Source organism: Strigops habroptila, chromosome 5 (genome assembly GCF_004027225.2).
Source record: "Strigops habroptila isolate Jane chromosome 5, bStrHab1.2.pri, whole genome shotgun sequence".
Lineage (NCBI taxonomy): Eukaryota > Metazoa > Chordata > Aves > Psittaciformes > Psittacidae > Strigops > Strigops habroptila.
Window position 1 is genome coordinate 46421897 of NC_044281.2, and position 24000 is coordinate 46445896.

Consider the following 24000-nt stretch of genomic DNA (forward strand, 5'->3'; position numbering starts at 1 on the left):
TTCTTCCAATGACATTTATTTTACTCTGAATTTACAAAACATTTATATATAATTCAAAGGGCTTACCCATGATTACTTCCTGCCAGGTACTCTATGTCTGAACACTTCAAACATGTTGAAAACATTATTTTTTTAAGAACTACCCATTAATGACTTTCTGAACTGTGACAATGGGTATTGACAGTGCTTGTCAGACTAAAGCACTATTGATTGTTTCCCATTATGTGCATTGCAAAACCAATTTCTTCCAAGTACCTCTTCCTAACTGAAATACATTATTATGATGCTTATCTGTTTATTGGAACACCCCAAATTATCCTATGCAATACATTTGGATGGAAAGGGCTCATACAAAATGAAAAGCAGCAGTGGGAGTGGATAAGGCATTAGGAAATTTGAATGGCCTTACATTCATACTTTCATTAGCTTTGTTCTGCAGGGAAAGAAAAAAACCCAAAAACAAACAGCAAACCACAATTTGTCTGGACCACGCAAATTTTTTTAATACTCTGGAGGACTTTAAAATTTCAGGAAGTTTTTTGAAATGGAGGACCTTAAAATTTCAGGAAGTTTTTTGAAATGGACTTTTAGTGTAACAATAACACCCATAAACTGAGATTTAATAATTCTTTTCCCAAGGAATACTGAAAGTGACAAGCTTGACCATTCAAATACAAGATACACTGATCAAAGTCCTAGCTGCAACTTTCCTAAAATACATATGAACAGGTCCATGGGTTTAACTGTGATCCCTGATTTCTTAAACTGATCATTTTCTTAAGTGCTTTACAGCCTCATATCCAGAGTCCTTAGCAGCATCTTGCAGGACTGAATCAAAGCTAAGATGGTAAAAGGGGAGGTAGAAGTAGGTCTCTATGACTTTAGATAATGAAAGTGCCAGTCTAACAGCAGTTCTACCACATATGTGTGAAAATATTAATTTAAAGGAATTAATTAGTTAATTAATTAGTTTCAAGTAATGGGAACGCTTAATTGCTGAGTGTCTCGTCCCTCTGAAGAAATATATCTCAACATGCAGAAGCATATGACTATGCCTATGTTCCAGGAGACACTGTAATTTAAGAATATGTAATGACTCATGACTTCAAGTTTTATTGGATTTCACTGGAACTTGGAATTCAGCATTTCTTCAGATATTTTTGGCCTGCAGCAGATGTGAGGCTACCACTATTTCTTTAAGGAAGGAGCGGCATGCATTATTGCCTGCATAAATAGTCAGTTTTTCAACTCACATCAAAGTTTTGAGAGTGACAACACCAAGTCCTTGCCTCCTTTTTCTTTGTGATGCTCTGAGATGGAGCCAATACAGTCTGCTCATTAAGAATAAAGAATTCACTTCACCTACTTTATTTAGATAGTGACTTTTGTCAGTCATCCTATTTTATCCCTTAGTGCAATTCCTGGTCAGGTCACCTGAGTTATCCTCACACTATAATTACTATATGCCTTTTGTTAAAGAGTACAATGAAAGGCAGATACATGGGCTGCTTACAGGAACTATACAAATGACTGGTGGGCAAAATGAAGGAATTAAGCATTACCCCTAATCCATATGTTTATGATAAACTTTAAAATTACAGATTTTATAGCTACAGAGCACAGATCCAAGAACTGCAGCATCAGGTAACAGAATGGATATCACTAACCAGAGATCCTGGGAAGATTTTGCTTGCATAAGCACCAAAGGACCTGAGGTCATTCAGGTTTATGCTCTTAAACCAGATATTTGTCACAGCAAGTATATCTGCATTTACAAATGTTTGGGCAGCAAGCTCAGAAATAAACAATAGGAGAAAGAAAACGGTGATTATATAGCACAAATAACTTGTCTGCAATATGACAGCCTAACAACTTAAGTGCTCAGTAGTGTCATTACACTTCATGAAATTTGTGTGCATTAGCAGTAAAGATTCAATGAAATGACTAATTCATATTTTACATCATTCTGTTATGCATATCAACTTTTTAAAAATTTTGTCCCCCACTCATAAGAAACGGAAATAAATGAATAGTGTGTTAAACACCTCTACACGCTTACATTGTGAAACAAACTGCCACTACCCACACAGATTTTCTTAGTGGTATTCATACCATAAATATTTAGAAAAGTAAAGCAATATTTCTAAGTATGTATTAGATTTATAAAGGAAGATTGTACTAAACTAATCTGAAATATTTCTTTAACAAAATAAATGTTCTTTTTTAGAAAAAGAAAATGTAAGAGACCAAATCTATTTGGACTTCAGTTGTGCATTTGATATGATGCTAAATGGGAAATTACTGCTTAAACTAGAGTTGATGTAGAGAATCAAAACAATAATTGCGAAGTGACTAAATAAGATGTTAAAATGACTTTTGTTTAGAGAACTACTGCATTGAAGGAAAGTTACCAGTGCAAGTCCTTAAATATTCTTGGAACTGATCTTTGTGTTCTCATTAATGACTTCAGCAGAAGAAGTAGAGCATTCCAAAACTACATGTTGGTGAATCAAGGCTGGGAAACATCATCAGTTGAGACGAGAACATGGATATGAGATAAAATCTCAGTAACTTTGAGATTGGAAGCTAGAGAAGCCAGATTAGATCTATAGAACTCAATGCATGGTTAGAGAAGGATTAATGCAAAATATTTTTCTCTTATGAGTGTGCAACTTTGGACATTCATGTGTGAGGTGGAAATTCATGCCAGGTGCAGGCAGCAGCCGTGAGAAGAATGAGGAGAATGTGACTGCTGAGCTTTCAGAAGCAGACAGGGAGCTTGCCACATTTGGCCAGCTACAAAATGGCTGAGAAAGGCTGTGATTGTTCTCTACGAATTTGCTGGTGGGGGTGGGAAAAGGAGCAGGAGAGGAGAAGAGGACAGCAGGGAGGGAGAAGAGCTGTTTAAACTGAAGAACAATGTTGGCACAAGAATAAATGGGTATAAACTGGCCATAATACGAAGTTCTAAAACACCCTTTCAAAGAAGTCATGGTGGCAAATAAAACTGAAAGAATTTAAGATGAAGATGAATAAATTCATGAAAGGGGATACAGAGCAAGTTACCTTGTGACAGGAGGGACTGGACTAGATCACCCAGGGCATGCCAAGCTTTTCTTTCCACATGTTTTTTTGGTATTGTCACAAGATTAGAAATACTGTTATACACACTTAACTTGACTATAAAAACCACAATGTCAGAAATCAATGAGTTCGTTTTATTCATACAGTATGACCAATTTATGTTCATCTAATGTAAAACATGTGGACTTGGATGAAATTTGCTGCAGTACACAAAGACAGATTATTCAGGCTCTAGGAATAGAGAGTACAGTGTGCTTAGGAAGGTGAAACTGGTATCTCCAAACTCATGTCAGGGATTAGGACTCGGCAGTCTCTTTGCAAATACTAGCTGCTGTCCTTTGTCCACCCTGTACTGAGGGTGGTTTTGTATGAACACAGATCACTGAGGACTCACTCGTCTGATCTCGAGCCTCCTTCAGTAGCTGTTTTCTGTAAATTTTCAGGTAAAGAGTGATCTAATTACAGATGATTATGGACAAAAAACAGGAGCATGATGGAGATGCTTTTTCCATTTGGTGTACTTCTCTCCTTTAGGGAGGCTTGCTAAAATTCCCAGGAGAATACTCAGTAACTTGGATGGTCTAACACAATAGAGTGGAAGGGTAGTCCTTGACCTCTGCTATCTGGGTGACTCAGTATTTCCCTATTCCAGTGTTTTCAGCCATACAGTATCATCCCACTCATATAAAACACAGTAGTTATTGAGGAAAAAAACTGCAATATTAGAATTAATTACTTTTGAAGTTGATGTATATACTATAAAAGTATTTAAGCAGACTACCCAAAAGAAAACGAACATGCAACTAAAGGTTGAGGAAGACAGCACAAGATTGTTTCCCAATAGAGTTGAACAAGTAATGTACAACAAATAATGCATTTAGGAGTTTTTAGAATATGGAGTTCTGGGTTTTTTTTCTTCTGTTGTGGAATGTACGTAAATAATTTTCAAGTCTTTAAGCTTACTTTCTGAATGAGTTACTCTAAAAATTCCTTTTTCAACCTTTTTCAAATAATGTGAATAGTCATCACTTACACTAAACTGCTCAGGCAAAAGGAAAAGAAAAGTATATAGCTCCTTTTTCTACCAGGAGAACCAGGTAGACTGTTATGCCAAAAGAAAACCCTTTGAGTGGCTGGATACTGCCAGCCATGTGTGCTCTTCTTTTAACTTGAAAACTGACATGTAATTCTGCCTTAGGCTTTGAAAAACAAGCTAGTTATCTGTAGAGAACAAGGGAGACTTGGCATTGCTGTATTTATACCATCCTTCTAAAGAGTCATAGAAATTATTTACATATTTAAATTTAGACATGTGTTTGGATACCTGTTGAACCTTTTATTTGGATCCAGTCTTATTGTACCTTTCCAGGAAGAATATTATACAAAAAAAAAAAATAATTCTTTTTAATGAAACTTACCAATTATATTTTGTACTTCTAAATTTAAAAAGTAAATTATATTAAAATCAAATTATATTTCCATTGCACTCAGTTTCCAATTCTATTCATAAGCTTGTATTTTCTGACCCGTAATGAACTCCTAAGGCTTCTCATACAATTAATGATAGAATTAATCCATAGTGCCTAAGTTATGAAAAGCAACATGTTAAAATTTTTTCTTTCCAATGAGAAACGATAGTGACATGCAACTGTGTATTTATTGTTTTGGAACACAAGTAACAACATATTTTTCTCATGCATACAGCAAGTTTAATACTTTCCAGTGAACGTAGATGTGATCATTTATGGAGAAAGGCATGCCCATTATCTTGTAAGTAATCAAGAAATATTTAGCCAAAAATCTGAAATCCATTTGCTGTACTCTGTTCATACGTCAACTCTACTTTATCAAATTATCTCTACCTTATTTAATTAATTAGAGTAAGTATAACAGACCAAAAGATTACCTATGAGCTCATTTTTAAAAAGAATATGTAGATGAATTTAAGAATTCTTTTTACTTCTTACCTTAAGTGAAGTTCTGGTAAGAATCCCCAACATCCCTACTCACATAAACATAAACCTTAGACAAAGTGACTTTGACCTCCATCAACTTCATCTTATGATCTATGGATATTATTTCTATTTGTTAAAACACAATTGATTTTCAAACTCTTCAGCAGTTGCAGCTTTTTGCTTACAAGGTAGTGTGAGAGTTGCACTGTGAGGACACAAGAAAGACTTCCACTAAAGGTGCCTTAGGATTTGCATAAAATAAACATAAAACCACAAAGCAGATCAAAAGGAGGCTATAGTGTTTGTGTGAGCCTAACCTATAGAGGCTGTTAGTGGAAGAAGGCGCCTTGTGAGATATGTTACAGGCCAGCCTCTTTCTTGAGCTGAGACAATGTAATTAACAAGAGGAAAAGGAAAGCCCAGAATGAAGCTGCTGGTGTATTTAGTCATGTATTATGTTATAATAATTCACATTGTAAATTTGAATGCTTACCTGAAAGCTCTGATTCTAGTGTGTTTAAGTGAGGCGTGGGCTTTTTAGCATTGGCTTTATCAGAAGTTGGTCTTCTAATAAAGATCAAGTCATACAGTTCAGTTGTGTAACAGCAGATAGAAACTGTATGTTGCCCTCTCCCTTCCTTGTGCTACCAAGTGTAGCTTTGGTCACGGTGCAAGGTGGTCTGGGAACTATGCTTCTGGCTTTCTGCATCACCCACCCATCCTCCCTACAGTCTGATGGTGGCTCCTTCTCATCACACATGCAGCATGAGGGCAAAATCTGGGTCAGTACAGTTAAGACATGAGTCTGAAGAGGACACAAAAAGGTGATTAGCTGAACACATGAGTAACTGGGACCCCACAGATGAGCATGTCCTACACTGCTGGTGCAACAAGTTTGCTGCAGCAGTAGCTGGGACCCCAAGTCCGTGTTTGGAGGGGAAAATATCCAGACACACTGAAGGGCATGTGGTGACCTTTAGTACTTCATCCAGTCTCCAGAACAGCTGCACTGGAACAAACTGCCTGAGCAGGCAAATAATTACTATGTATAATGATCTTTTCCTGAAGTAAAATTAGGCCAGTCATCACAAGAACATTGAGACACTTCGGTCAGCTACATGTGGGGTTTGCATGGGTGCACTGACTCTATGTTTGGCCAGCCATGGTTAAAATTCAGACAAAATGTTTAAAAGTTACAATAGAAGACTGGTTTAGCTTTAAAATTAATGTTCCGGCTGACAAACTGCACAGGGGCTTAACCTAGTTTAGAACATATTTAATACCGTAATTTAGTCTCTAAAAAGAAAAGCAAAATAACTAATGATAGATAAATTTAGAGGTTGAATCTAGTTCAGATAAACATTCAAAAGTTCAAATGTTTAACCAAACCTTATCTTGTCCATGAAAAGTCTCAACTGAAGTGCTCTATCAAATATAAGCAAAGCCCAGAAGATTGTAGAAACTTTTCCTTACAGAAAGAAAACTATTACCAGGAACCAGCACCTAATTGCAGCATTCATGAGTTAAGCAGTTAAGCATCAAAGCAAAAGCAAAACATATTAAGAAAACTGCTTCATGGAAGTAGCAATATTTGGATGAAATCCAACACAGAGAAAATAAAATAATATCAAGGGGAAAGATAAGACAAATGCCATTAGACTATCAACCAATAAAACTTAATCCATGTTTGATAGTTGAAACCTTCCAAGCTTAAAGAGAATAAGAAAACTGGAGATCAGAAGACTCTGCCTTTTGAAGTCCAGCTGTCCAGATCCTAGGGACTATTATCCAACTGACTATTTTAAAGATATTATGAATATTCTGTCGCAGAATTAGAAAGTTTTATTTTTATGAATGACCTGTAAATTGAGCAAAAGCAGCTACAGATAAATTCTAAGTAAACAGTTGTTTGGAAAAGGTGAATTCTGCTAAATTAATTTTTCTGTACCAAACCCATAAAATAAAAGATGCATTTTCAAAATACATTTTCATTGTGGGTTATTAATAACAAAAAGTATAGCTCTAATGAATCCTCTCCATTCTCACATTCACCAATTATGAGTAATTTTTAAGAAGTATACCAAATGAGAACACTGCTGTGTTTGCTTGGTACTGTTTCTCATTCAGCAGGCAATATCTGCTACAGTCCCCCAGAGGAAAGCAAAATTCAGACAAATGATGCAACAAACCAATGGTGCTTCAGGATTCTTTCATTTTCTTTCCCTTTCTCCATGTCACCAGTTTGACTCCTCTCTGCTTAAGCCTGTCCCTCACCTTTTCTTCTGTCTCCATCCAGCAAGCCACTTGAGCAATTAACAGAAAAATTTACTTTTCTCATAAGTGAACTCCAAATTCAAAGTATCGGATGCCCTAAATCTGAAACCTAGCAAAAGATTTTGTAAGCAAGACTTAAGCTCTCAATTCAGAAATTACCAATGTGTAACTTATACTAAAAGCAAAGTTGCAACAATAAATCAAGTATCCCCCTGTTCATAATTATGCCTTAATATCAGTACTACCCTTGATCCATCATACTGAATGATCTTCAGATAAGATTGTATAACAATTCAGATATCACAGTGCTGTCATTAATTCTTTTAATTTTTAGTGCTGTCTTTTGATTTTCATTCAAACACGTCAACTGAAATACCATCTTATGAATAAAGGAAGGAAGGAGCATTATAGCACCCTAAAATAGTCATGTTTAATTTTACACAGACAAGAGAGATACCATACATATGTTTTTATATGTAATATGTATGTATTTTTCACACAGAAATATATATAAGGCTTATTTTTGCAGTAACAAAGCTTCTTAGCTTCTTGGAAACCATAGCAATGAGAGAAAAATTTTGATTTGAGTGAACATATGTACAGCCTGGAAGACAGTAAAAGTGTAACCTTGAGATCGTCACCTGCACTACTTAATTTTTAATCAACTTTCTGGTCCTTCCAGGCATCTTTTCCCAAGAGAAAACCTGGGTGCTGTTCAGAAGCCAGTTTACTCCAGAGACTCCTCCCAAATGTATTATGGAAAAGACAGCACCAGGTTTGTTTGCCTCTGTTTTACTCTGCCCTTTAACTCTTATCCCAGAAGACATCTTACCTCCAAGCATAATATTAGATACATATTAGACACTTTCACCACAATTTTTAAAACTACCAGGATGGTGGGATGCATATAACCATCAGTTTATATCAGACATGATAATTTCAGCTAACCCTTTATCTCTCTAAGTTTTGCTTTTTTGGTTGGTGGGGTTTTGTTATTTTTATTTATTTTTTTATTTTAATTTCATTTCATTAAAATACGCTGTTTGAAAAGAGTTGCTCAGTTTTATAAGAACATTACTTTTCCATATGAATTGAACACCTCAAAAATTAGTTACAAAGCTGTTACCACATGTAGGAACACACTTTACCTGCAATAAAAAAAGCTTTAGGCAGGATCTTTGGTTTTCACAGAGAATGCATTTGTTGCAAAGGATTAAAGGACAGCAGGATCTACATGTTCCTGTTTTTTACTTTTTATCTCTAAAAAAAAGAAGGGGCCATGAAACAGATAAATACATTTCTTCAACTGTATCAGGTGAGCCATTTCCATATGGAAGAATGAATTCCACTTCACATGGCTGTGGGAAGACCTCTCCTTGAATATCCAGGTGCAAGAAATATGGGCTGAAACTGGGGCAGATTCAGAAAAGAGTTATTTGGGACAATCAGGAAAAAGAGAAGCAGCCTAATGTAGGAAAGACAACTACAAGTTTTGGCTGGCTTAGTCTACCAAACCAAGCAGAAGAAGGAGTAAGACTGTTGTCGGTAACTCTGTTTGGGGTGGTACACCTGAAACAGAAAAGAACTGCTGAAAATAAAAAGCTAGCTGAATGCTGACACAAGCACACATACGTACCACAAGCCCATTTAGGCTGAAAAGCAGAATGCTTTCAGCTTTGAAAACTGAAGTTTTGGAACATTCTTCCAGCCTGAGCTGACTGGTAAAAGCATTGCTACTGAAATTAATTAATTATGGAAGGAATTAAATGAGATAGTTGTTTTCAAGAACTGGGGAATTGATTCAATGCTACAAAAAGTCTGTCTGAGACAGATAATGCTATGTTACACTTTTCAATAACAGTAACGCAAATGAATTCCTCTTGGGTGAATCCTGGACACACTTAAGAAAATGGCCAATGGAATTAATTAGATGGAGCCAAATATCCTTGATGGTGAGGGGAAACATGCATATGTCATAGAGTTCTCTTCAACATCAATATTTAAAGCCAGCTAGTTTGAACCTTTTACTTACTTGAGAAACAATACAGCATTTAACCCTTCCATGGTATTCCACCCTTTGACTTTCACAGACATGATCTTTTTATCTGGCACATCAGTAGGCAATCTGTGGAGCAAATAAATGATCCTACAAAGAATATTCCCTTTTTGAGCATTAATACACTCTGTTCAGGACACAGTACCACGTTTTCATCCATTAAATTGGTCTTTCGATATTCAGGTTTGAAGGTCGTAATTTAAATTAAATACATTCTCCAACCTGGAAGGTACGAACATTTAAACAATTTCACCATGGGGAAAAAGGTGAGTCTGGACAGTAGGTATTCCTATTTAAAGACCGATTTGCAACCTCTCTAATTAATTGAGCTTAATTTAGGCTTTTATAACCTAAAAACCTCCTTATTTCTGTCACATTCCTCCCAAAGTGCCAGAAGGATTGCATCTGGATTAGTTATAAATATTATTGAAACCTCAAAATATAGTGTAGTGTGACAATAATTTTTTCTGGCCACAAACTTGAAATTGGGGTAGTCATTTCAATAAATACAGCAAGAGGCTTCAGAATTAGGCTCACAGGAATGATGGAAAGCTGGTCTATCTCTTCATATCCAAAGAACAAATCTCAGCGAATCCTTCTCACTTGCTCTAATTCTGACCTCTCTGCAAAGGCAGTAGCCTAAAATATTTACCACTGCAGTGAAAATGCCTGCATCTATTTAGGTGTTATCGGTTTTCAGCCTATATTCTTTCACTGTGAAGGAGAAATACACAAATGGAGATATACTGACAATGCAAGTGATAGAGGGTCAAGCGGATGTAACTGACTGCATTGTCTATTGCTTTAAACTACAAAAATGAGGACATTCTGTACAATATACAAAAATCTTTAGTTTTACTTTCTAATATAAACAAAGATATATTTAGTAAGGAGACTGCACCAAACTATTGGACATGTTGGATATTTGGGCTTAAAAGTGATAAAAGTCAGAGTAAATATCTTTTCCTCATCACAGGAGTCAACCTTGCTTTTAGTATTTGGGAAGGGCCACAACCACTTAACTGTAATAATATCCAAAATGCTCATTATTTCATTGTAATTGCTTTTTCTGATGAAAAGGTATGTTTGAAACAACCACTGCATATTTTTCTAAAAAGTAGTTTTTTTAAACACTTGTCAGTATTTGTAGTTCAGTGGGAAAATCTTAAAGTAATCATGACTATCCAGTCTCTATTTCACTCCATATCGAGTTTATCTATCTGGAATGCGCATGTAGGAGTTTATTTTGTTAAGAAAAATATATGGCATCTCACTTCTTTGGAACAAAGAAGAAATATGTATTTGTAACCTTTTTTTTTTTTTTTTTTTCTTTAAACTTAAGTCCTTCAACAGTGTTTTGGACAAACCCAAGGAGATTTCAAGACAGACATTTTGTGTTATGACACTCCCATGGGTCATATGTATGATCATCTTTATTAAAGCTCCTTTCAGTCCCAGTTGCATAAATATGCATTTTATTTCACTAATCTTGAAACAACAGGAATAAAGTTTACCCAGGTCTTTTATACCTCAGAGAACAAAACAAATATTACAAACCTTTAGAGAGGAAGGATATACAAAAGGGCTTGAGGTGAATGTTTCAAAGCAAATACTCTTTAAATGATGTGCAAATTATTTCAGCACTTGAACATGATTTATGAAAAGGGATTAGTCCACTGAAACAAGAACCCGGTTTAAACTGTTGTGTTTCAAAGTCAAAGATGAGAAATATTTGCTGGAAAAGGCAGAAGAAACAGGATAGTAATCTATAGTGGGGATTTCTGATTGATTGATTTTCTTTAATAAGGTCTTACATTAGCTATCACTGTCATTCATACTTAACTGTGGTGGGCAGTGTAAAATACCTTCTTTTATGATATAATTCTCCATAAAAATGAAGTATGCAATAGTGATGATTGAGTAATAATGCGGTAATTAATAACTCAGTGACTATCTTCCTATTTACTAGTATGCCCCATGAATGAGCATGAGGAATGTGAAACAATTAAAGATTATCTAAGCTCAAATAGATAACTTTTCCAGAGAGTTCTATGTCAGAAAGCAGACCAATGAGTCATAGGTCACGTCTATAATAACACATTATATTATATTGTCATATTCCCACATACTCTTCATGTAATGGGTAAAAGCTACTCTTAAGTACTATAAAAACGATCACTTTTATGTAATTGTTAAGATTAATAAGTGAGTTAACTTCTCATGGTTCTATAATGATCCTGCTGTTCTAGTAGGTAAAGGAAAATTTAATGATCCTGCTCAGATATGATTAATATCTAACTTTTTCCTGACTAAAATTCTGGACTTAGTTCAATAAAAATGAATTAAGTGAACATGCACTGATTTCCCTGCCAAATGTTTATATGGAAGTTGGTTATGCCCAATTTAAAAATATGTTTTTTCAACGCAAATAGTAAACTCTGGAAGGATTTTGGAAAGTGAAGTAGAAATAAAACAAAGAATTAAGGAAACATTATATTATAATTGATGGAAACAGTTTCCTGTTTCCTCAAACTCAGGAAAAATGCCGTTTCTTTTTTTCTTCTTTTTGAGAACTAGTCACAGCCAGTTGGAATTTTGGGTGCAGCATAGTCTCCTATTATCAGTGGAAGTGAGACAATTTGTGAATTTGGCATGTTTTGTTCCCAAAATGCCAATATTATTGCTTCTTTGTTGCTCAATCAGTATTTTCCTAATCTTGAAGAAAACAACGTACCTATAGTAAATGTTCCAGAGAAACATAAGAGTAAAAATATATAAAAAAATAAGTTTAGTCCCTATAATCCAAATGAATGCTGCCACCCTCCATAAGCAGTGTGTTGCATTTTCTTTTTGTGAGCTTTTTTCAGCATCTGAAGCTGACTGTGATCCTGTTGATGCAATAAAAATAAATGCCACAAACACACAAGCTGCAGTGACAAAATTAACATTGCAGTAGAAAACTGCATATTTGCATAGAGTTTTCATTTTGCTTTCTGTTTTAATTCTTAGCATTGTTAATGTTGCACTATAATACATTACTGCTTTATATTTCTTGGTTTTATTAAAAGAAATAAAACTGACCTATACATAATGTTAACATTGTAATGTAATAATACTCTCTAAATGGCATCCATCTGGCTTTGAACTTCACATCTAACTAAAATAAATGGGCTGGGAAGGGAAAATGATTCAGACCTCATCAGAGTTAACAAAGAAATGGAGTGATTTCCCACTTCTGCTGCTCTAATTATCCCCATATCAATAAAGTAACCCTATGTGGGTGAAAGACTCTGTTAGCTGCCTCAGAATTTGGCCCTCAACAAGTTTGGCTGAGCCAGCAAATGCTCTCACCACATCCCAAGATATGGTCTCTCAACCTTCCAGCCTTTTTGCATGTTAGGAAGAAAGAGAGAAAAATCATACAGGCTCCTCTCTCTGAACTGCCTGTGATTAGGTGTCCTTTTTCTAGGATCTCTAAATGATGCTTTCAACAAAGTAAGTTTCTGGCTTTTTTTATTTCTTGCTATTTAAGCAGCTGAAGCTGTGCAAATACATGTGTTTGTGCCCTGGTAACCATCCTTTCCCTCTGCAGAGAAACAATAGCCTCAGCATTTGCCACAAAAATATGCAGTCGAGCAAGCCCCCATCAGAAGCTTTATGCAAGGAAGGAGCAAGCACTGTATGCAGCCAAAAAGGGTTAAAGCTTCACTGAATTCTCCATTTCTTCCATCATGTCCACTGAGAGACCAAAATGGGTTTCTACTGCTGTCCCACCACTACTACATTGTACAATCTTAATTATCTAACAAAATGCATTCAGAGATGATTTGAGATGTTTTAGGAATTACTTAGGAATATTTACATGCCATGCTTCTTCTAGGTTCAAAATTCAGCCTTCTGGGATAAGGAAATGGGAGCGAAATGATAAAGGCAACTTTGGGCAATTTTAAAGTACAAACACAGTACTTGGTGAAATACTAGGGATGGGGTGCTTGACTCAAACTGTACCTTTTAAGAAACCAAAGCAAATTTCAGAGCCCAGATGACTTTGTAACAAACACCTCTGAAGGCAAATCAAAATTATGATCCAGAAGTTCTTATTTTTTTCCTGATTAAAACAATGCGAGGAGGCATATTCTAAGACGCTACCCTGCAGCCATTCCAGGGGAAGAGTGTAGGGGCTGTGGCATCCCAGAGCAATGCATTGCCCTTTGAGACTAAAAATAACATCACTGCCTGTTGGAAGTGCAAGAAGAATTTAGGTAAGAAAAATATCATTATTTGGTGATGAGGGTACCAGGGCTAAGACCCTGATCCTAATGAAGAGTGGAAAGGAATCCCAAGCCTGGTGTTTAATATGCATGACATGTCTACTTTGCTGTCCACTTTTCCTTCCACACCCTGCTTTTGTCTGTTTTTTCCACCTGCTGCAACTTGTCCTTATTCAGGCTGAGAGCTGGAATTTTCTTTCTTTGGTGTTGCATTGTGCCTGACACAATGATGCCTGGATCCCCAACTACTCTTATCAAGACACTAAAGTGATCATGAATCGCAGTAATACTGCACAGCCCATCAAGACTTCCCTTTTCACACACATGCACACACATATATATAATTTATTTTTTTTTAATCTTGATGCTCTAGTTGTGGCACCTCAAGCCAGAATTCAAATATGAGAGAGATTTCCAGGATCTGTCACAGGATTTCATGATTAACCACTGGGTTTTAAGTAAAATGTTCTTAAAGATAAGAAAAATATGCAAGTAGAAACAATAAAAATAATGCAATTCAATCTTATCAATTCAGGCAGTTCCAGCTTTTATGTGGCAAACAAGGAGATCAAATTGCATTTATCTAATATCACAGATTTTTTAAACGTCTGAAATATTTCATTATTTTGCTTTGGCAACCCAAAGCTAAGGAACAGATTACTGTTCCCACTACATAAGGAAATAACTGACAACAATTAGTATTCATTCTTGTTGCTTTTGTAATAAAAATAGAATTCCATCACTTTCAAGGAAACCTAAAATATTAATAAGAATGTGATAAACTGAGTAAATGTGACGCCATAAGGAAATGATGGAGAACAGGTTGGAAATATAGTGCTTTGGGAATGGATTGCATTATCAAGCTTGTGATTGTGCATTTTGACAAGAACAGCCCTCAGATTGATACAGTAGCCAAAGGGCACTCTTCCTACTGTGAAGCCGTTTATTTCTATCCAGAAAAGGGGGAGTAGAAGGGGAATTGATCCCCTCTGACACTCGATAGTGACTCCAGCCCTGGCTCTTCCACAAGAGGTCACTCCTGAGTGACAGAATTCCCAGATGATGGCCAAAATGCAAACAATGAAGTGACCATGAACAGAAAAAGAAATGCTGAGCTTAGTGGAGAGTGTGGAGTTGGTTTGCTTGCCTGCAATTTGCTTGACTGTTTTGACAGTTCCTGTTGTCCATACACACAGTCAGATCTCCTGGGTTTTGGAAAGTTGAATGATTTCTGGGAACTGTGCAATGCACAGATCCTTTCCCTACCTTCCATGAACCTTTAGAGCATTTCCACTTTCAGTCTATCTCTGGTGCTTGGTTTCATGTGTCATAAAATTAACGTGGCAGACTACCTATCAGCAGACCCAATTATAATTAATATCAATCAGGAGGAGTTTTGGCAATCTTAGAAGAAAAAAACCCAAAACCTACAGTCTGAATGATAACTAAATTACTTGGAATTATGAAGTCTGCCACTAATTTTAAAAATTATAGGTTTACAACAACACTTATTTGCACAAAAAGGACCTTCAAAGGTCCAAAGCACAAAAAGTGCTTCAAGGCAGTTTCCTTGTACCAAACGTGTACATCTTCTAATAGGGGAGGTTGCTAGGGTGAAAAACATGTTCTTTCTGATCCAGCATTAGCTGCATAAATGAAGTCAGTGAAATAGTTGGCATCATAAAATAAAAAGTAATCTCTTTCCATGTAGTTGAGAGCAGGATCATGTTTTTACATATTTCAGTAATGTTCCCCAAGGCCATCCTTGGCTTCCTCTTCGTTCAAGAAAGCTTCCATTAGAACATGAGTTGCAACCAAACTGAATGAGAAGCCACTGAAAAGCTGCATGACCAAGACCATGAGCACTCTGTGAACTCTGGAAATTAGCCTGGCAGTTTAAGCCCAATTTTCAACGAAATCAGTGTCTACAGCTCAAAAAGCATAACAGAGAGTTATCATTTGTCTTTGCAGTGTAAGCACAAGCAATTAGGGTTAAACATAAAAACCAAATTCCTGCTGCTGTCTCTAGGGGCAGTCTCCCCAGTTTTAGATTAAAGAGTAAATTACTGGAATACTTAGAATATACTTGTCCTTTATATACTTGTGCTACTGAAAAAACCCAGTTACACAGCAATATCAAGTCTAAAACTGGACATTTTTTGCAGTCCTTAAAATGTAGAGAAGGTAAATACAAATGAGTTTAAACTGTCTGAATATACCATTAAAGATTGTTGTGGGGTTGGGCGGGTGGCTAACACATCACTTGCTTGTCTTCTGTGTTAAACTGGAGGAGTTTTGAGCCATCTTTAAAAAATCTCCTTTGTTTGGATTTGGCAGTGGCAGTAGTCAATAATACAAGAGCACTATAAAATTATAAAATTGTTAAACTTTGTAAGAACTTTATAAACACACTTGCAGATATTTCACATATCTTCTCTGTGCTCTGCAGTCAAACTGGACAATGAAACGACCACCTGTTAACTGCTAACAATGTGTCATTACCAGTTCTCATGCCTTTTTTAAGCAATTTTGGCTCTAGCTGCCGATAATTCTGGCTACGATACTTGTGTGAACATTAAGGGCACTGAAAGCCAAAGGCAGAAAACTGACAATACAGTTTGTGCTTAGACTACTAATAAGTAAGTGAATAATATGATTTTTCTAATTCCACATAATTGCTTGATCTCAAGGGGCCAAAAAAGAAGTTCTGAATACATATTTTAGAAGCAATCTAATCTACAGTATTTAAATGCAAGCTTCGATTCAGTGAGATTTCACAGCAGATATTTCCACATTTTGTAAGAGTTTAAATAGCCTTTAACAAAACAGAGGTTATTCAGGATGGTCTAAAGTTTGAAAAGAAATGTAGGTTAAGTCTCTTCCACTGTTCATATCCACTTTTTTTGTTTTGTCTGACAAATTATTATTTAAAGATATGTGAAAAGTATAAATAAATAAATAAAGATTCCCCAAGCATGGAGACAGTTTATGAGCATTTTGCTATTAGCTACAATAAGAGCAGAGTCAGACCCTCAAAACTTACCATACTCTCAGTCTTGTTTTTCTTCCTCTGAGAAATGCCATGTAACACACAGTACAAAGATATTGGGACAATTTTTCACAAGCTACATTCAGGTTACTTTATATTTTACAACAGAAAGAAAAATCTTTTAAAAACCCAAATCTCCAAGATAGTAAGAAAACAACAACAATAAAAATCTTTGGTCTGCAAAAAGAGACTATTTAATGAACATCTGTATTTGTGTGTGTACATGCACACGTATGTGTGTGCATATATTTATGATTGTGTGGATAATTCTCATTAAAAATAACAATGTTGTGCCTTTTTAATGCAATATCAAAGGCTTTGATCCTGCACTGAAACACATGTAGGCAAATTCTTACACAGCACTTTGGTACCTATAGGTATCTCACACTAGCATGCGAGTCTAAAGCTGTTCACAAAGCAGAATGTGAATCTCCTGCCAAATGAAGAAGAAGAACAAAAAATTCAAATGAAAGGGTGAAATTAAAAAAATGCTGAATGAGTGATTCAGGGTCACCACCAGCCTCTACATCTTCTGCACACAATATCATGAGCATCTCAGCACAAACTGGAAAAGGAAAGTTTCAGTGAATTAAAGCACATCCCTGCTGGTTTTAGATCACTTTCTTTTCTAATCACACCAATAAAAATCAACTTTGAACCCTGGAATTTACCTTCTATAAAATTATAGATACGTCACTGATTGTCAGCTACAGAGGATATGATAGGTCTTTCAACAACTCAATGTATAAATATACAACAGACAAAATCACTCTGGCAACTTGAGGTATTTTACTAAACTGGAAACAAAGCAACTGCAACAGACCATTAACATATGACTCATGATGCTTATTTTTAAAAATAAATGGTTTAAATAAATGCTTTTGCTCCTAAACAAATTTATTTTGCTTAGGAGAGAATGTCACCCTTTAAAAGTGTGGAGCTAGTAACTATCTTTACTTAAATGCAAGTTATGTATATCAGCACAGAACACATTGAGCTTTAAAATTCTCAGTGATCTTCCTTACATTCTGTAAGTAATAAAAATTATCTCACCCTGTAATGTCATAGTTATTTACAAAGGAAAGAAAAAATGAAAAAGAAAATCAGAAAAGAAAAAAGCCTTACTTAGAGATTTTCTGTGTTCAGGCTTTGGTTCTTTGGATTCAGTGTCTAAGCTATTCAGTAATTCGATGCTGGAGGATCTTCTGAGTTTGAACTCCAAATTTCTCGATGTACAACTCTGTTCTTTTGGCTGGGAAAAGAATATATGTATATATGTGTGTGCATGATTTCAGTAAAATTATTATTTGTAAGACTGAAGCGAGAGATTACAGAATGCCAATACAGAATCAGAAACTAACAGACACACACGCAGCAAGTGATGCAGTGAGTATATAATTTAAGGAAAGTGTAATGAAAAGTTTGTTGTATGGCAGAGCTTTTATGGCGCTGACAAAATGGTCTTAATTTCTGAGATAAATTCCCATTTAAGTGAGGAAAATAAAAGGTCTACTTCTTTAGGCTTTAGAGACTGAAATTATTTCCACATTGCAGGCTACTTCCAAATGCTTGCAAAGAGAAAGGTTGTTTAAGTTGCCTTTCTGGTTTAGACAGTTACAGTAAATGTTCTTGCAAACACAACTGTTCCAAACATCTTTACAAATTAAGGATTGAATTCTGCTGATCTAAGCTTAGGAAAAAGGGGGGGACTTCTCTTGCTCTAATTCACTGATATACAAAATGACAATTAGGGATTATCAACGGAGAAAAGAAGAAAAAGTAAAAGAAAAAATGAGATGATATTTGGCTAATATCACATGTTTTCCCATGGTGTTTGGTCAGGTGAGATTTAGCTGTCCTAACACCTGGAAAGCTGCAAGGCTTTACACACTCATTCAGAGTTTTAAAACTGAAATAAATGGCATGTATGATATGGTCACCGACTACTTCGTGGTGGCATACTGTCCTGCACACACAGCAAGGGCCAACCTTCACCAGAGCAAGCCCTTCCTTCCGGTACCCTAACCACTTACAAGTTGTGCCCCACCAGCTGTGGTTCACTGCACACTCAGAGCTGCTGAGGCCACTGCATTACCTTAATTGCAGTGAAAAAATTAAACAAGTCTATTTGATGTTTAGCTGAATAACATTTGTGTGTGGGAAGAGTATTGTAAGTCTCCATGGAAAACTCCACCCCAAAATCTTCAGTAAGATATCAATATCCTCACACACCCAATGAAATGCACAATATGAAGACATACATCATCAGATCAAACTTTCCTTGGCTGATTACAGCCTCAGGGTAATATAATGTTTGTAGCTCTTTAACGAAACAGTAGCCGTGTTCAGATTAACCCCTTCAAAGAGGCTGCCTCTGTCTGCTCTTCCAATTCCATTGCAGCAAAACCTCTGGAAAAAAAGTAAGAAATGGGGATATTTTTCTCTCACCAGATCCTGCAGTGAACAAGGAAAGTCAGTGCCCTCTAAAAACACATGTTCTTGGATCAGGCAGGGATAGGAGGAAGGCATTTGGAATTTGTACTGAGAGTGGCAAAAAAGAAAGAAAAAGCTACAGCTGAATCTGGTTTGGTAATTAAAAACTGTTTTAATAAAATCCAGCCCTGCTTACTTCTAGTAGAAAACCCCCAGCCTTCCTGGGAGAATAACAGCAATCAGTTACAAAGGAATATTATTTGCTAGTGTTATTCTTGTGAATAAGTAATACAAAAATTCATAAAAGGCTCAAATGTATTAATAGTTCTATTGAAGATTATATACTGTAGGCTGCATAAACAGCAAATGCAAAAATTCATTAGTTAAGTGCTTGTGTGCTTTTATAACCCTCAGCAAACCAATGTCCTTGTTATTTCAGAAATAAATGTAGCATTCCATTTCCAGGCAAGAACCAAGTGACATTTTTGTTCAACAACCTTGTTTATCTGACATTTTTTAGTAGATTTGCATACATATTTTTGTATCCTTCAGAAAAAGGAATGTCTAGCTAGCTGCTGACTGCCTAAAACCTGTAGAGATGCCTAAGCAAATGAAGTCGAAATTGCTACATCTTAATTAATAAAGGTAACAGCCAAAACAAATACATACCAATCTGTCAATTGCATTTTTGATAGCATGGAACCAATCCAATATGAGAAAGTCGATATCCGACTGGAGGAGAAACTCATTTCCTGACACTGTCGTGATCTGGGGAGGGCATGGGACACACAGGTAAGAAAAACACTCACCGGACAGAATATTTTCTTCTATTTTCTCTCCTACGCACCCAAATGCTTTTCCTTTGTACCCAGAATTATGTGCTGGAGTGCTGAGATACTGAGGAGTTTTGAACCTCTGTCTGAAAACTGTTTTGAGTATGCCATAATAAACGAGAGATTATCTCAGCAATGCAACCACCAAATACAAATAGTGCAAAAGTAACGGTAATGTGACGAAAATTAAAAAAAGCCAGGAAACTCAGTGTTACAAGGCACAGCTCAAATGTAAATCAAAGCACCCTGGAAAGAATGCAATATGAGAATGAATTCCTGTTATTTTCAGTTTCCATTTCTATTTTGGCAATATTATTTTTATATCTGGTACCTGCCTTTTCAAATTTACACATTTATTATATACCTGTAATTCCGGAGTCCACTTTTAGTAAAATTAACGATGTCACTCTTTCTTACTTTAAATGATAATAATAAAAAAAAATACTTTCAAAGATGGCTGTAGCAAAGTAATTAGGAGCCCATTTATCATGAAAAAAATTCTCCAGTTTGCCTGAATGGAAGTCGATTTACATTTTTGACCCACTCACTGGGAATATTTATCAAAAGCATATTCAATCCCATGATAATGTTGTTTCACTGCCTAACATTATTTTGTGGAAATATGCATGCATATTCTGTTGATCTGAACTTCTGCAAACCATGTTGATAGTAATATTACATCACTTTTATATATATGTATAACTATATACACCAGAGAAGATATCCAGGTATTTTACACAGCAGGTCAAAACAACCATTTTACAGATGTCAAAACTGAGGCACAGAACCGTGCAGTGATTTGCCCCAGGATTGTTCAGCTGGTGCTTGAAGCATGATCCAGAGCACACCAGTTCCCCGTGTTTGCAGATGACTGAATGAAGGGTTACATTTTGCCAAGGGCAGGAGCTTGTCCTGCCCACAGTCCAAACCAGCTCAGCTCCTGCCAGCTCTGAAACCAGTTTTTTCTCATTTTTTGTTGTTAAGAATTGCCTGTGCAAAACTCAATAGCATCTGCATGTGGGAATTGCATATTGAATTTTCGTGTTTTGAGGATGCGGGTTTAATCTGTTTATTGGGACATGGTATTATTCAGGACCAAAAACTTTTCAGGTATTTTTTGGAGAATGGCTGAACACAGTGGACAACAGAGATTATTTTCTGACCAAAGTTTGAGGAAAAGCAGAGCAAGGCGGTTGAGACCTATGGCACAGCCTATTTATGTAAATCCATCAACATGAAGTGTTACTGCTTCACTGCATGTGCCCTATGTCAAGAATTTTTACTATAGCCTAAAAGAAACAACAGCTCCTCACTAGCCTGGATACTCCATGCATCTTTCTTAAAACTGAAATACTACCAGGAGGAAAAAAAAAACCCGACAAAAGAACTTAATGTTTTCTTAATTGTTCTATAACCTTCCCTTTATTGAGGAAGTGCCCATAAGGAAGGTTTCCAAAGTCATCAGCATTAAGGAAAATCCCATCAGCACAGCTCCAGCAGAGACATCCTGTGAGAGTGCTGCAGAGAATGTGGAATGGTCCCTGGTGCAGGCTCAGAGGCTGCCTGGCTGCAGATGTTCATCCCATCCCATCCACACCCGTGAAGAGCGGACCTCGAGCCACCCTATTGTTCCCCATGTGCACGGGAGAGTTATTTATTGGGGAAATTTTAATTCCCTTATAGTCCACAATCATATGTTAATCCCTATTCACATACTCACCGTTCCCTTTATGAAAAGAAAAAATAAGTCAAAATTCAGCTGAAGGTGAGCAGCTGAAAGAGCTAACCTCTAGTTCTCACAGCTCACACGGCAAAGTTTGAGTTTAAAATGTATTATGCTATACCACAATTTATTAATGTATACACGCAGATATGAATTAGACTAAACACAGGCAACAATTCAGTTTAATGCCTCTCTCCCAGTATAAACAAATCATTATTAAAATTAGAAAATGGAATAACATTTTCAAAGTAAAAGCAGCATATATAATTAGATTTACTGTATTTCGAAGGCTTAAAAAAGACACAATATAGTTCAGTATTCCGTTCAGTAGATTCAGGCTTTATTAAAATACAAGTATTCGGCACTGCATAAACATTTGTACTGTAGGATATGTAAAAGAGATACTCCATTACTAACAAGACCAAAGAAAAATATATGTTGAAAATTTCTTTGTCTGAATGTGTTATTTTGATAATCATATATTATCAGTGTTTTATGAGCAAATCTGTAAAAACGGATCATAAAATGGAGGGAAGAGAATTAATTTAAAATATAGTTTCTGTAAGATATATTTCAAGTCCTTTTTCTTTCTTTCCTCAGACTAATCTTCAGAGTAACTAGACAGTTTCAAGAAGACTGCTACTGCTCTCTACAGTTTAAATGCATCCACTCCTTAATTACAGTCAGTAATTGACTTTGTTCTGCTCCATTCCAGTCATTCACAGGAAAGCAGTTCCAAAGGCTTTGGCTGGTAAATCCCATTTAATGTGCAGGTTTCCTATCCCACTTTTATATAGTACCTCCTTAGGATTTCTGATAAATGGTTCTTGGAATGGATTGCTAAACCATATTTGCACTTTGAACAATTGAATTTTCAGCACCCTTGGGAAAAGACATCAGTAAAGAATGCTAGCTTTGACTAAACCTTGTGATTGAACAATTTATGATCACAGCCTTAAAGGATGTATAACTAACAAGAAGCATAAATTGTTCAATATTAAGGCATGCTAACACACCATCTCTGTATCAGGAACCACTAAAATAAACAGAGGGACTGAAGAAACAAACGGAAGACAAATCTGGGAAAAAAATATAGGAAAAGAACATTATGTGTTCTAGATAGAGCTGCCAGTCTTCATTGTGCCAGGTATTTCACTTATTTACTGAAATCCCTCTCTTTGCCATAATTTTTGCAAAAGCTACAGTCTGGAATTGGCATTACCTTACCAAGCAGAATTATGATGTTTCTATCAGCAATAAATGCCCTCAAGGAATGGCAACTGACAGCAACTCTCTTATTTGCAAAGGGTGTGCCCTTCAGGTTGCTAACAGAAGAGCCAGGATGCCTGGTTTCTCTTTTCCTTGTTATAGCACTTTGGAAAAATCACTTCAAAGGCTGAATCCATTCACATGTTAGTTTTACAATGAACTGTAGTACAGTCCTGCTGTTAAACGTTGATCCTCTGAAAATATTGGCTCACTGCAGGTAAATGCATGTTAAATTCGATACACTGCTGGGCTGCCAACAAAGTGTGGGAATGAGGGCAGGTGTGAAACACTTTTTATGATATTCTACTTATGGCTTGTTAAGGATTTTCCTTGTCACCTTTTAAAGCTGCAAATGGAGAGGTGAGCTTTTGAATGTCACCATAATGACGTACCTAGGTCGTGTTCAACAAAATCCTATGTTATTAGACAAAAAGATACCTATATAACTCCAGGAAATACTGGACACTGTAATTAATACCACTGTCATTTTATAATACACGAATATAACTTGGATCCTATCCAGGATCAGCAGTTCTTAAAAATCCTACAAATCATGTATTTTTCCTGTGCTAGGTTGCGCTCTGAGACATGCTACTGTGCCATGCATGCCTGTGTTCCTCCAGGACTTCCAAACCGTTACACATCACCTGGATCACCTCTGTCTCAGAGACTATTCCTTTTCACGTTATACCTATACCAATAGAAAACAGGAGATAAAAGCTGGAAAAGTGCCATGGCATAAGCCCAGCATCTTCTGCCCTTTGTCTTCCCGCAAACTCTGGTCTGGGGATTACTGCACTGCTGTAAAAAAAAAAATCCTTCATGGTATCCCTCTAGTTCTTTACCAATACACATCTTTATAGATACTTTAATTCTTTATATTTAATTCCACTGCAGAACAAGGATGGAGGCAATTTTAAGAATGCTACCGATAGGCACTCCCGCTATGGAGATATGGAAATGAGAAATAAATTCACACAGCAAAACGAAAATACAGAACCGTGTTATTGATTCACTCACTTCAAAGTGTACTTATGCATCTCTGGTGGCTAT

The 24000-nt window shown here is 36.2% G+C and overlaps 1 protein-coding gene and 1 long non-coding RNA gene across 4 annotated transcripts in view; one reads left to right on the forward strand and one right to left on the reverse strand.

Annotated features, from left to right (window-relative positions):
• The window catches only part of ARHGAP15 (Rho GTPase activating protein 15), a 338762-nt gene that overhangs the window by 144963 nt on the left and 169799 nt on the right, over positions 1–24000 (reverse strand). For all 3 annotated transcript variants that reach the window (XM_030488811.1, XM_030488812.1, XM_030488809.1), the window contains 2 exons: positions 19792–19890; positions 17815–17941 (listed from right to left, as the gene is read on the reverse strand). In XM_030488811.1, the coding sequence (XP_030344671.1) occupies positions 17815–17941; positions 19792–19890 (226 nt within the window). The remainder of the gene's footprint in view (positions 1–17814; positions 17942–19791; positions 19891–24000) is intronic.
• Positions 8000–23989, forward strand: LOC115609093. The gene is made up of 4 exons (XR_003991743.1): positions 8000–8088; positions 19818–19914; positions 22279–22429; positions 22709–23989. It is a non-coding gene; the product is annotated as an uncharacterized LOC115609093 (long non-coding RNA).